This window comes from Pteropus medius, unplaced genomic scaffold, assembly GCF_902729225.1.
Source record: "Pteropus medius unplaced genomic scaffold, Ma_sr-lr_union100, whole genome shotgun sequence".
Taxonomy (NCBI): domain Eukaryota; kingdom Metazoa; phylum Chordata; class Mammalia; order Chiroptera; family Pteropodidae; genus Pteropus; species Pteropus medius.
In genome coordinates this window covers 1,036,748-1,051,164 of record NW_024348304.1, presented here as the reverse complement: position 1 = coordinate 1,051,164, position 14,417 = coordinate 1,036,748, and the positions used below count along the sequence as shown (strand labels likewise).

Here is a 14,417-nt window from a genome sequence, read left to right as displayed (position 1 = left end):
GTGGGGGCGGGGGTAGATTCAGCAGGGCAGAGGGAGAGGGCGGGTGTATGAGGGCGTTGATGTGAATAGATGGTGCAGAGATGGGGGCAGCATGAGGCAGAAGGAGGAGTTGCTTGTTTCCGTACATGGTAGATAGAAATACACTGTTGCTCAAAGAAACAGAACCCGCGGAGAGGGGATCAATGAAGATACAAGCCAGCGAGGAGATAATACGGATACATGACTCAGAGAACTCAGAAAGGAATGGAATAATGAATGTAAGAGCAGGATGAGCCACATTGCGAAGTGGGATATGTTCCCCTCACGACTAAGGTCAAGAAATCTATGTGTATAAAGAATAGAGAACGAAGGAATAAATAAATTACACAGGTTCTCCTGCTGACAAAGCATTTTCACATTTAGTAGCTCACGTGATCACGACCAGTGAATCTTCATCCGCAGCATAACAAACTGAGGTTTATAAAGACGTTACGTGTGACCAACGTTCACGCACCGAGCGGTGACTCTGCAGCGCCCGAGGTCCCTACCACGCCACGGGGGTCTCTAGGTCCTCGGACCAGTGAGCCTTCTCAATATCAGGACGTTCAAACTGTAAAGTCCGCCTTTAATAACGAGAAGAGGAAAGAGAAAGCGTATTTGGGAACGTGGACCCTTTGGTATGTTGGTCAAGAAAACTCAGAGCCGTTTCCTTAGATATGAAGACACGCCGATGATAACTTTAACGAACGTAAAGATCGTAGATGACAACGCCAATGGCACGCTTTGCGTGAGATTGAAAACAGTGTGTATATATAGGTCGTGTTTTTTTCTTTTTGTGGTTTTCTTTATGGTTTTTCTCAACATGATTCATGGTTTCGAAAAATCTTTTACCCTGCGATCATAAGGATATTCGCTTAGCATGAAATTTCTAAAAGTTTGCTTTTTGCATTAGGTCATAATATAAACCTGAGTAAATTAATGTATTTTATTAATATAAAGCTGGATAAAACCACCAACCAAATATTATTTTTTTCCTTTTTCGATCAACCGTATTAAGGGATCATTAACATATAACGAAATGGACTCATTTAAAGCATTCGATTCTACAAGTTTTGGCAAAACTCTACACCCACGTGACTGCCACTACAATCGAGACATAGAACACTTCTGTCACCCCAAGAAGTTCCCTTTTCCTTTTCCCCCGGGCCCAGGTGGCCATCTGGATCACTAATTAGGACTCGAGTCACCACCTTATTAATTACAGAAACATCCTTTATCATTCTCCAAGACCAAAAACTAAGTGTAAAGGGAACGCGATAGCAAACCCCGCCTCTGCTTGTTTCAAGAGTTCGCAGGTGACATCCGTTCGGCAATTACCCAGAAAATCGGAATTTCTTTTGGGCGCCTCTTTCGCTAGAGAAGGGTCCTAGCAAATGCTTCTTCTTGGCACTTTCATCAAAGAGCCCGTGCTTCACGGGTCAGTGAGCCCATGCAGGTATTCACCTAGTCTCCAAGTGTTCCTATTTAAAAATCTACATTCACAAATGGGGGGCGGGGAGTTACAGTTTAACAGGTACGGTGGTGCTTCAGATTTGCAAGAGGAAAAAAAGTCCCGGACCTTGGCTGCGCAATGCAAATATGCCTAACACCATTGAACTGTACACTTGGCAATGGTTAAGATGGTAAATTTGATGTGACATATATTTTACCACATTTAAAAAAAAAAAGAAAAGCGAACTGCCTTAGCTGAGTTTTGAGAATAAGCTCGTGACATAGTTACTGCCACAAGTGCCTCCTGATAGTCGGAAAATAGGTGACTGGCTGCTAGAACTCCAGGGAAGACAGAGCGGGCCCCAGGGACCGTGCTTCCCGGAAGAAAGCCGAGCAGCAGGCAGAAGGCCTCTGCCCCCCTCCCTCCAAAACCCTCACTGCCACCTCTGATCGGCACAACCTCCAAGCAGCCTCCAGCCGTGTTTATGAGACCACTGGACAATACCAGGAGGAGGTTAAGTGGATGCTTAGAGCCAAGTCACCCTTCCCCTGCGGAAAAAAAAAATATATTTTTAAAGAAAAAATGTTTAAAGTATGCTGTCAGGACCTCTGGTTCTGGCAGAACACGGGCAGTTTAGTTCTGAAGCTTCCCACTTCCCCGAAACCTGCACAGAGAAGTACGTGGGGAAACGGAAATAGACAAAAAATCCCCATGAGCTGCCTTTTCTATGCAGCTAGAAAAGACAGAAAACACAGAAACTACGAATTATGTGTAGGCGGAGGCGAGAGAACTGCCCAGAGCCCTGGGAAGCTGGTGGGGCAGATTCTGGAGAGCTCTGGAAAAGCTCCACCCCTCAGAAGGAGATGGCATCCTCACGGAACCAGCGGGCTGGGGAGGGAGCCACAGGGAGCAGGCGGAGAGGAACGAGCTCGAGCTCCGTGCTGAGTCAGGCTGATCTGCAGAATGGGTGTGGGCAGAGGGAGAGAAAGAAGGCGAGGACTGTAGTCAAGGTTGCATATGGGTAAGCGGCCGACCTTTCAAAAGATCTAGCAAAATGTAGACCAGAGAGTGCGTGCATTCGTCGCCTTGGAAGGCAAAGTGACGTCTCTTGATGACGGTCAAGAGGAGTTCTCTGGGAAGGGACGGGGGGTTGGGAAAGCCCTGGGCTGGTGGCAGAAGCCCAGCCTACTTGTCAGAGGAGGTGTGACTGCACAGATTCCAAAGAAACAGACTTTCAGTCCAGCACACTGATTTTCAACCCAGGGGCCATCTGGCAATGTATAATTTAGTTGTCACACTGGAAAACATCCTCCAATGCACAGGACAGCGCCCTCGAAAGAGAATCAGCCAGCCCCAAATGTCAGTGCCAAATGTCAGTGCCAAGGCTGAGGGACTCTGCTCTCGCAGCAGAAAGGAGAACCCGTGCGCTGTGAGTTTTAGGATGTGACCTTGGGTCATCTCTTCCTCTACTGGAGCCTCCTGCTAAGGGTCTAGGAAAATCAAATGAATTCAAATATTAAGGAAAAAAGTGAATAATCACAGAATCATATGAAAATACTATAAAGAAAACTTCCGTTTCTGGAAAAAAGAACCTGGATTTTTCCATAGATAATAAAAATTCCCTAAAAATGATTGCCACAAAATATGTGAACGTTGTCATTCAACGATCCTACAGAAATTTAGAAAATTCACATAAGACGACAGGACATAAGTATAATAAATAAGGGAAGGGATAACTACGATTTGAGAATTTGAGGTAGACCTGCAGACTACCATTGATTTTGAACATTCAAGAGCTCAAGAAATCACCAGAACAAAAATACAGACTTTCCAAGATTTGGAAATATCTATGTATCAAACAGATCACATAGTTAAAAACATTCACAGATTAGGAAAAAAATTCAAAAACTACAACCAAATACATAAATAAACACAAATGAATTATTCTCAGTTAATTTTTAAAAGGTTTCAAAACTGATTCACAAAACTGATTCAGAAAAGCTAAACATTAAAAATCAGCCAAGATAAAACGGACAAAAGACTCAATAAATTAGGCGTTAATATGTTCTGTTCTACGAGGAAAGTTTTACAAGACTCACAAAGGACAAAGTAGACCCTAAGACAGTGAGAGACTTCTCTACATAAATCTTCTTATAGCGTTTTGATTGTGACACTTGTGAATACAACACCTGTTCATAACATAAATGAAAATGGTTAAAAGAACAGAGAAAAAACTCACTCCCTGGTATCGTCTATAAAACATCAACTTATACATATCTTCCAAATTTACTCCAGATTCCAGTTTATAAAAAGGAAGGAAAAAGTAGCCTAGGTCACTCTCTACAAAGGAATGAATATCCATAGTTTGGGTGTCAAGATCGTTTAAATGATGTGTATGAAAGGAAACTAACATTTCAAGAGAAAACGATGAAGTTGGATTTTGAACGATACCCCGAGGACCTGCCCCGACGGTGGCCTGCCGTGCACTGTGGCTGAACTGGGGGGCTGCTTCTGGAGGCGACAGGAAACAGCACGGCCACCGTACATGCCCAGCCTCACCCCGCACAGGAAGGCCGCCAGGACCGGCATACGGACTAGGAATAAACACGCGAGGCCCAAAATGCAAATCTGGGTCAAATCGTGTTAGAGACCATCATGAGTCAGTCTCGTGACAAACGATGAATGGAGACTAGAAGTCTGTGCGTCAGGGACAACTTTTGAGTTTTGGATGCCAACGATGCACATGTGAAAATACAGTATTTTGTTTTCAGTACGGATGCCGGAGACGCAATATCCAGCAAGGGACCAGAAAGTAGCACTGAGTACTTGGCTTCTACTGAGTACTTGGACACCATCTCATGTGAAAGGACAGCAAGAAACCTGAGGATTCATACCAAAAAAGATGAACCCACGATAACATGATTAGGATAAGCATTCGATCCTGATCTGGAAAGGGGATTTGTTTGTTTGCTTGTTTAATGTTTGTTTTAACTTGGATTTCCTCAAAGGGATTTCCAGAAAGGACTCGATCTACCCTAGGTCTTTGGGATGGAACTGTTCTTTCTGGGTGGGGAAGGTCTAGAACCTTCCAGGGGTGAATCTTTCACACAGGGCCATTGCGTTCAGATGCCTGCAGGGGGCGTATGATCACATACAGGTAGGAAGCAGGCCAGGAGTGAGAAAGCAGTGGTTTAAGCTGCATTTTAAAGTAGGGAGGGAGAAAGGAGAGAGAGCGTTCCAGGCAGACACACAGAGCCGTGCGTGCAAAACTCCTGGGGTATGAAAAAGCTCAACATACCTGAAAAAAGGTGCTGGAAAAGGCCAGTACGATGGAACAGGGCTTGGCTAGGGACTGGCTTTTGCACTGCGATGGTACAGTAATTGCAAAAGAGACCCCTGGCTTGAAAAGCCCAAAATATCTACCGTCAGGCCCTTTAGAGAACGAAGAGGCTGGTGAAGCAGAACCCGAAGGCTCAAGGTAAACTATTTTGACTGCGTTACGGGTCAGGGAAAGCCACCTACGTGTTTTAAACAGGAAGTGCCATGGTTAGTAGTTGTAGAAGAGAACTCTGGTTTCCATGCACAGGGGTGGACACGCGGAGACGTGTCGGAAGGACATGAAGAGATGGTGGTGGCTTAGGCTTGCCTGGCTTCCGTGAAATGTGGTGCAGGTGGGAGCCCCAGAATTTAGGCACTTATTTGGCGTAAGGATGCAGGGAGAGGAAGCTCTCAAGAATAGTTTTTCTTCCCAGTTATCTTGCCTGAAGAGTATCAGCTGAAATTGGGAAAACTAGAACAAGAGATCCTAAAGGCCTCTTCTTCCTAAAATCCCACACTTTTGTAATGTTAAGTTTATGCCCAAATAGCTTTGTTCTTTGTACTTATTATTATTATAGGGTGTGTTAAATATAATTATCAAGCAATTTATTTAGGGTATGTTAACTATAATTATCAAACAATTTAAAATGAAACTATCAGAAAAAAATAAATAAAATGATACTATCAAGTATAAAATGAACATGTAGCCAAGATATTACTTAAGTCGATAAATGAAGGACCAGTAAAATGCTATAATTGGTTCAAAGGATATTTAAGAAGTGTCTAGCTGCAATTTTTAAAAAGAAGTGTTAGGGAAAAAATGGCTAGATTAGATAATAAACTGGTTAATATCTTATAGGGTGATGAACTTTTGTGGTTATCTGTTCTACTACCCAGAAATTCCTTATATCGCCAGGGACATAAATCTGCAAGTTAAGCCATGCTCCTACAGGGTTGTACTGCCCCAGACAATCGAACGTTAAGCCCAAAGTTACAATGAAAGAAAATTCAGTAATGTCTTTCACCTATTTTGAAGTTTCATATAATTTTTCCGGTAAGTACATTATGGTATTCTATAGCGCAATAAGTGGGCTTGCTCATTCCAGCGTAATAGAGATTTATAATAATTCTGATATAATTATTGCCATTACAATTTATAAAACGATTGCATTTTCTATTCTGCTTTCTGCCACATTCCGATCCAAGCGAGGGATAAATAAAAGATGTCTCAGACATAAGAACACTACCAGGTAGAAAGTGAGTGTTATGTAGAATGACTGTTTCAAGTGTTCTTTCAGATTTTAGGTGTGAGTTTTCCATTTCCGGGCTATTTACTAAAATTTATTTTAAAGTCAAAAATCTAACTTTCAACACATAAACCTGAATTCGTAGTGGGGGAAAAATACACTCCTTAAAACTGAGAGCAAAACTAATGATAACCTACTGCGGCCAAAAACGAGATTTAAGAGCGTTTTCTCCAGTTGTTGCACATGACCTTGGCTTGCCTGGTTGGCAGCTTCGCAACTTGAACGAGTCCTGCTGTGAACAGAGACGCTGCCCGGTCTTCTGAGGAGCAGATTTCAGGACCCGGGTTCCCAGGACAGCTGACTTGCGTGTAAGCCCATGTTCTTCTCATCACATAGTCACACTTAGAAGCTGATCTTCTCACAGATAACTACTTATGAAGCACATAGAATTAAATGTTTTCGTGCTCCGTGTTAGTTTTAAACTTCCGCGTTTTGGCAAAGCACACCTTTGTGGGCAGTAACCTGTATCATTATTCATCTCGCTTGCCAGGGGGAGGACTGAGGCACGAGAAGCAGATATCAGGTCTGCGATGTCCCACTAAATAATCAGGGAAGCAAAGAATGTATTTTCGTGGGGAAGTTGAAGGAATCAAATCATGGGAATTTAATATTGGCCTGGAATTTGGGTTCCTGAAAATGGATTGAAAATGTCAAAACTAAAAATTCTGAGATGACTAATTTCGTGGAGAAATTCTAAGAATCCTTGGCTTTTTAATAGGTGTTGCTCATGACTAATGAGGTGCTCTTTTGTGAACTTGGGAATTAACTATTTCTTACTGAATTCAGACGGTTCTAGAAGTAATCCAAATGGTCAAATGATCTCTTTGACATGTGACATGCGTGTGGGTTATCTTCATAAGTTAACTCGTTGGATTACAGTCAAAAGCCTCCTTCATTTCGCACTGGCCACTCGGAAAACCAAAACGGTACCTTCTCACAAGTGATCACGGAACTGGGAGCATCCTCTACTCCTCTGCTGGCGAGGAAGCTTTCACATCGCTTTATACGTAACTCAAAGGTAAACAGTAGAGTTTTCAATAAAAAACATCTGCCGTTACCTAAGACATTTACATTCCTCATGAAAACATAAAGCATATGGATGAAATGAATAAGCATGCTTTAAAACAATTTGTTTGAGTGTCATGGATTCTTTTTTTAAAGAGTAGAGATAGTTCTGTAATTCATTTTCACACCTAAGGGGAATGATCACACGCACTTACTTGATTTTGATTTTCTGGGCGTAGTCACTGGAGAAATCCTCTTTCTTCTCTGAAGACGTAAGAGAACGTGTACTGGGATCCTTCCCAGTTTTAGAGTGAAGACTGCGTCCCCTACTGTGATGCAGTAAAACCCGATTTCCTTCCCATTTTCTCACCTTAGACAGGTGCGAGCTGTTACAAGAAGCAGACGGGCAGTCTCAGAGAGACAGGAAACCTTTCCTTCAGTAGAGAGTAAGGGACTGACCAAATCTCAGATGCTAAAACCTGCCCAGACTCGATTTTTCCTACCTTGATGATGATAACGACGACGATGACGATGATGACGATGATGATGATGATGATGACGATGACAACGATGACGTTAACAGTAGCAGTAGCAGCAGCAGTGACTAAGCTTAAGCAGGTGTTTGGTACCCGCCAGGCACAGTGCTGAGCACTCAGCCTCAGCTCATTTCCTCCTGGTCGTGAGGTCCGCTCACATAAGGAAACACTCATTCACGTAAGCACAAGCCATCAAAGAACCTTATAGGGGATCTATGGACATACTCCAGTGTGTTTCCCTATATCAACAAAAAAAACCTTTATCATCAACGTATAGGTTAATTTTATATTCTATTTCATAACTGATATGACTTTATAAGGAAAAAAAAATCTACATTCCTTATAACCAATATTCTTAACTGATACTTGAATTTCACTTTCATCGAAGTAGTCTCGCTACATGAAGTAAAATAGAGAGATTTTAAAAAATATATTAAATAAACTTAAAGAACTAACATGGTTACGTTATTGTTAAAATGGACAATTCATTCATCTTAAGATTTTTCTCCCCTGTCTTTTCTTCTACCCCTAAAACTCTCCCCGGGAGCTCAAAACCTTTTGACCAGCACCCCCTAGGGCTTACTCATGGGCAGTGAGCCAAGGCTAATGGGCAGTGAAGGATTCTGAGGCCGGAGTTTTGTGTATTCTCCCAAGTACAGTCCTTGAGGGTGTCTATGTGGGAGTCGATTTAATCAATTCCTTGCTCAGTCTCTTTAAGCAAAGAGTCATCTTGGACTTGGAACACTTTTGGTCATTCTGACATTAAGCTTATTGCCCTCAATTTAGATCAGTGGAAGAAACGTGAGGGTCTGTAAGATAAAGGCTGTGCACGCCCGATTTTAAGGTGTACTGTGTTCATTTCCACACTCATAAAAGCCGATCTCATGTCCACTTCCCTGGCCCGGCCCAGGGAAGATGCACATCTGCTCACAGTAAAATTTTTTGGAATCTCTAACATCAAAACATTTTTCTTCAAACCTTTGAATAAACGGGACATTCTGAAAGGATTCGACATGTTCCACTGACGTCTTATAGCCTAGCATTTCACTGCAAGACCCCGAAGGTTCTAATATGCAAATTAAGAAGGCTTAGCCAAAACTGAGCTCAGAAAATTGTCAAGACAGCTGCTGTGTACTGGCCAGTCAGTAGGCAAGAGAAGGTAGGATAAAAAAAAAAATGGACACACTTTAGAAGTCAGTGGAATAAAAGCACTTATATTATTGAACTATTTCTTCCTAGGACTTGAGACAAACCCAGGCACGTAACAAAATGAGGTGGCCTCAGAGTCTCCCACGTTCTTGCTACTAGTGCACCACTGGTCACTGTAGAAGGATCTTATGCTCTTTTATATTATCGTCATATGGGAATTTACTGCTTTGGGTTTTTAGTCTGGGGATAAACTGAACAGTAGTCAGGTGGATGCAACAGCTTCTCAAGTGCTTTTGAAAAGGATGATTCTAGCAAAGACGAGCAGAGGAACAATGGACTGGTGCGACTCATAAGAGGCCCCTACATGTTCAGGGTCAATGTCTCTCCATCAGGTCGCAGCAGAAGGAACCTCCAAAAATGAGAGCGATCGCTATCCCACCAAGATAATTTTACCCAATTTTGAGATACCCGCAGCATCCTCGGTGACTTAAAACTCTTCTCTGTTACCATGGAAAGAGGGAGAAATGGTCACACCAAGGATATAGAATCAACGTACCCCGAAATGCCCTTTGGCCCTTAGTTTCCTAAGTGAAGCTAGACCAGGAAAATACATCTCTCTGCCCTGTCTCCCCTTTCTGCTCACTCCTGCTCCCGACGACTGACAGTTCCGAAGTCCGCACTCGGAGCACGTGGACCGGGTCTCTCTGCTGAAAGGACCCGCTGGAGCTGTTCCGCTGGTTCGACGCGGTTTTCCCGGTCACTGTGCTCTTCGTTCTGTCGCCTCTGTCTTTGACCTTGACACGTAATGGATAAGAACTGCACAAGATGGTTAGAGGCAAATAGAACAGTGCCATCGGAGGCTGAAAAACACAGCATCCCAGCTGAAGACAGATATGATTTCTCCAGATATTCCCCGCAGACCTACGGCGATGGCAAGGCTGTCCTCGACACTACACTGCCGATCAGCTTGCTTTTTAATTTTGGTTCTTTCTAGAGGTCTCGACCACGCCAAGCTTGTTGTGGAGTTATATATGGTATTTTCCAAGTATTTCTTTCTGTCAGTATGCAATGACTCTGCACTTCATCTGTCATCTAGAGAACTCTGTCTTGGGGTTAATTTTGCATGATACTCTTCATCACGTGTAGAAGAGACTGTAAAAGTTTGAGGTAATTTTTTTACATAGAGTAAATCCTTGAAACTTTTTTTTCCAATGTGCTGTTATGAAAACACTCAGAATGTGTCCATTCCCGTGCCAATAAGAATATTAACTCTCTGGCAGTTATTGAATACAGTCTCTGAAGAATTGTATCTATTCTATGTAGTTATTAAGCAACTTCCAAATATAATTTAATAAATGATGGGGTGATCCAAATACAAAACACTTCATGTCGAATGTCGGTCGATTGGCATTTGTCAATCAGGAAAGCTTCGTTGTTCGACCAACCCGCTTCTCTGGGGAATGCTCGACACGGAATTTAAACGTCCACGTCTCGTTCAGTACCATTACAAACACACTTAAGACCGTCGAAGCGCTTGCAAGAGTTCATTATAAATTTATGGTACAGCTGTGTTGCCAAAGGTGGAGAGTGAGCGGATAGACCAGAGTGGTCCCCAGGTCGGAACCTAATTTATAGAGTTTTCCAGAAGGACAACCCTCTGCAGTGGGGAAAATGAGCCAGGGATTCTGAAACACATGGGGGCTACTCAGTCACTGGTTAACCCTTCACACAGTGGGAAGTCCTTGACTCTCAAGGTCACGTGCTTTCTTGTGCCTTCTGACGTGCCTGGAGAGACAGCAGACAGCTATGACTCAAAGCATCGAGAGCTCTGTGCAATTTGAGTTTCTGCGTTTTCTTTTCTGCTCAGTTTTGTTTGGCCTCAGTGACCCAGATGTCACCAAGCACTAGCTTTCAAATCTCATTTTAAAATGTTCTCCATCCATCCATCCACCCATCCACCCATCCATCAAACATTAGTTGGCACCGCTCTGTTTAAGCCACTGTGTGTTAGGTGTTATAGATTTTACCATAATGTAGGAGACCGCTGAAGAGAGTATAATTCTTAGTTTACAAACTCAAATAAAAAAATTTAAAGTTGTATTCCCTTATTCTCTTTAAAGCCTTCATCCCCTCAAGCTAAAAGATAATTCGGCTTCAGTCATTCCTAGCTACGACACAGAGGGGAAGTTGGAGAAAACGTCTTACTGTGTTTTATTACATGGTCTAACAGACTTTTCGTAGCCAAACCTCATATTATTTTTTGGTACTCCGTATATAGAATGCTTGAATGCCAACTTTGGTGGTTGTCCTATGGAGCTAAATGAAGTACAGGAGACAGCAAACTAAGAAATCAAAGATTTGATTACTAACCACTCCATGACACATTTCATTTATTTGCCATTCGCTGGGCACAGAAAATACAAAGATAAAATAAACATCCCTCCGAGAACCCGAGGCCGCATTCTTGTCACTGATGGAGCTTCTGTCATCACAGTTATTAAATATTTTCTGAACACTTCTGTGTGCCTCTTGCAATTGAAGCAAATGAAAATGTTCAAAGGTTTCTCAAATTCTTGTAGTCTCAACTCTTAAAAACCTGACATCATTACAACAGCTCTGACCACTTCTCAACTATGTCAAATAAAAGTAAATTTACGGACAGAAAACATGCATCCACCTACAATTTTCCTAAGGATATATAGTTATTATTTTATTCCTTATATATTTCTGAGTTTTCCAAGTGTTCTATAATAAACATTCATTCGGACAAAAATATTTAAACTAGATTAGATATATTTAATTACTTTTAAAAAGGAGAAAGCACCTTTAATAAAATGGGCTCTTATTCAGACTTTCCAATGGGCCATTCTTAGGAAGTGGTGTTAATTGGAGCTTAAAGGCAGGAACCTGGCTTTCTTGCGACCTACACCCCGAAATGGCATGAACCAATTCGGTAGCCTTAAGCTCTTCCCTCAACCTTTTATTTCATTCTTTGTAAAGAGAGGATAATAGCCAGTCTTGGGGAATTACATAGGCAAATTAGCTTAGGTTTGTGAAGTGTTTCAAAGATGAGTTCCTGTATTAAATTGCTTTGTGATTTTTGGTATGATTTAAAGAAATAATGAGGATGGTAATTAATTAAGAGTCGATATTCTTTTGGTAAAAGAAAATAGAACTTAATATATAGACTAACAGCTTGGATGGAGGCAAAATGGCGTGGTGCCTAAGAGCGGGCATGATTGAAAATAAAAGCCTGTTGAAAATAGCGATGTGTCTTTTCTCCAGGCCCCACACGGTTGGTTGGTTCTTTTAAAAAAAAAAAACTGTTTTAATGTGTTTTTGAGGTTGAATGGGAATTGGGGAATCTCAGATGAAAAACAATAGTTTTTGCAATATTAAATAAAATGTGAATAGGATGGAGGAAAAATCCTAGAAAATCGAGAAACGATTTTAATGTAAGCCTCTTCCACGTGAGGTAGCAAACCGACAGCGTAACGTCATTTAAGTAAGTGTCTTTCTGCAGATCGAAAATAAAATTCCCCAAACCTGACTCAACCTAAATTTAACTGAGTGAAAGTGATGGTATTTTTGTAATTTCCGAGGCTTGAGAAATTAATGGACTAGACTGAAATACCGATTCAAGTCGAATGATTTTAAAATAACTTCTAGAAGCAAGTGTTACCGATTTTTATCTTTAAAAATTATTTGCTTGTAGCAGTTGAAGAGAGTACGGTCCTATCACAATCCTATGTAATTTGAAAATATATTAGAGAAAAAAAACATGATTTTTGCATCATCTAAAGTAAACGCAAAGAAACAATACGGAGCTGGGGAAGGAGGCGGGTAGCTCCTCTTTAAGGGTAGAGGGGCCTTCTGAAATGCTGACAAAAGGCCTGTTTAATTGTTTAAGAAAGTAGATGATGTCTTTGATTTCTTTTGAGGAACCCAAGTTCGAAACCAGTAGTGAACATGTGGTTTGTGTTGAGTTTATGTCAATGTGATTCGTTCCAGGTCTTATATCTCTAACTGCCCTATTCCTATCAACGCCAGACGGTGAGGGGGATAAAGTCAGAAGCTCGGCCTGTCACAGTAGAATGTAGTACACAGGACGTTCTGTGACCTTGCCCGTGCCCCGCCGTGATACCATGTCCTTGCCTTAATCCTCATCCCTCCTAATGTGCAAGTGAACTTGTCTCGGGCTGAGCTATTGCTGTAGAAGTACAGAGCTGTCAAAGGCAATTTTTATAAAGCCGAGTGTCACCTTCCAGACCCAAACCCTGAGACTCGGCCCCAAACTGGCCCCGCATTTTCACATGCTCCCACCTGCACCGAAAGAGACTTGCTGCTCATTAGAAAGGATCAGGGAGGGTCTGCCTTGCAACTTCTGGCTCTAATTTTGTTCTTTTGGACTTTAGCTTGACCCTTCCAGGAGTTCCTTCCAGTTTTACAATTTTTTTGACCTTGCTCTGCCATTTTAATGAACAGTGAGTGGAAACATAACTCGGTGTTAGGAAGTGTTATTCACATGTTTGCTGAAGATACTACTTACGTTGCTCTTTTAGCTATGTCAGAAAAGAACACAGTTTTTCAAAGGTCACAGTGCATGTCGAGAGCGTCTGCTTCATTTCAAGAACGTGAACCAGATACTCCTTGTTTGATGTTCTCTGTCAGCAATGTCCCCGTCAATGAAAATAAAAGAAAAATGTAAGTATGGGAGAAAAGTTCGTTTCCATGATTTCTTGTAGTTCTTGCTACCGAGTGCCTGTCTAGGATATAGACTTTTGGTCAGCTACTCATTAAAGAACGGGTCATTATTAGGTAATGGATATTGATAATAGTAAAAGATTAAGTGTTGAGATAATATTAGGGAGCAGGAGGAGGTGTATTTTAATAACCTAACATCTTTAACACTTAAGCATTTATGCTAAAGAGCTTGACCATCTGAGATTTCTGTCTTATCTTCCTCAGAGTATTTTTTTATATGTTTTCCATAAGCAAATGAATTTGAATAGCAAGTTAAAACTGAATCGAACTCTGGAAATTATTCGCACTTTTTTTAAATCACTAACTCTCACAAACTAATAGACTCCCTAGGAAGTTGGTTGTGAAGTTGAAGAGTATAATGGTTCAGTTGCCTGAGTAAAATTCAGAGAGGACTAGGGGCCCTCAGTGTTAACGTTAGCTCTCGGTTTCAGAAGAGAAAGCTCACTTACAATAGCTCAAAGACACGATCCTTTAGACTCTACCATGCACCTTATGAAATCCTTTAATGTCATGATCACATAGTCCTACAAATGCATCCACTGGCTACAGATGGCAAAAGAGTTGAGATTCTGGGGCTTTCCATTTAATTTAGCTTCAGGAAGCATTTTTTAAAGCCAAACTAAGCATTGTGCCTTACCTGTCCTGAGCACACTCGTTGAAGTGTTGACCACAAGTCTGGAGGCCGTACACTTCTCTTTGTCTTCTGCAAAAGAAGGATTAGCGTATGCCCACCAAACTTTTATCCACACCTAAGAAAAGCTGACCTTGGCAAGGGGGACTGCATAGAGTTTACATTTGTCATTTTAGTGCCATAGTTACCCATGTGCATTATTGCATATTACTAACATTTGCCTCTGTCTCCATTGA

At 41.7% G+C, this 14,417-nt stretch overlaps 1 protein-coding gene across 1 annotated transcript in view; it reads left to right on the top strand.

Moving 5' to 3' along the window:
- NDNF (neuron derived neurotrophic factor) overlaps window positions 1-13,495 on the top strand; it is a 48,252-nt gene extending 34,757 nt beyond the window's left edge. Inside the window, exon 4 of the mRNA XM_039879533.1 lies at window positions 13,349-13,495. Coding sequence (XP_039735467.1) covers window positions 13,349-13,494 — 146 coding nt within the window. The 3' untranslated portion in view covers window position 13,495. The remainder of the gene's footprint in view (window positions 1-13,348) is intronic.
- Window positions 13,496-14,417: the final 922 nt, after the last annotated feature.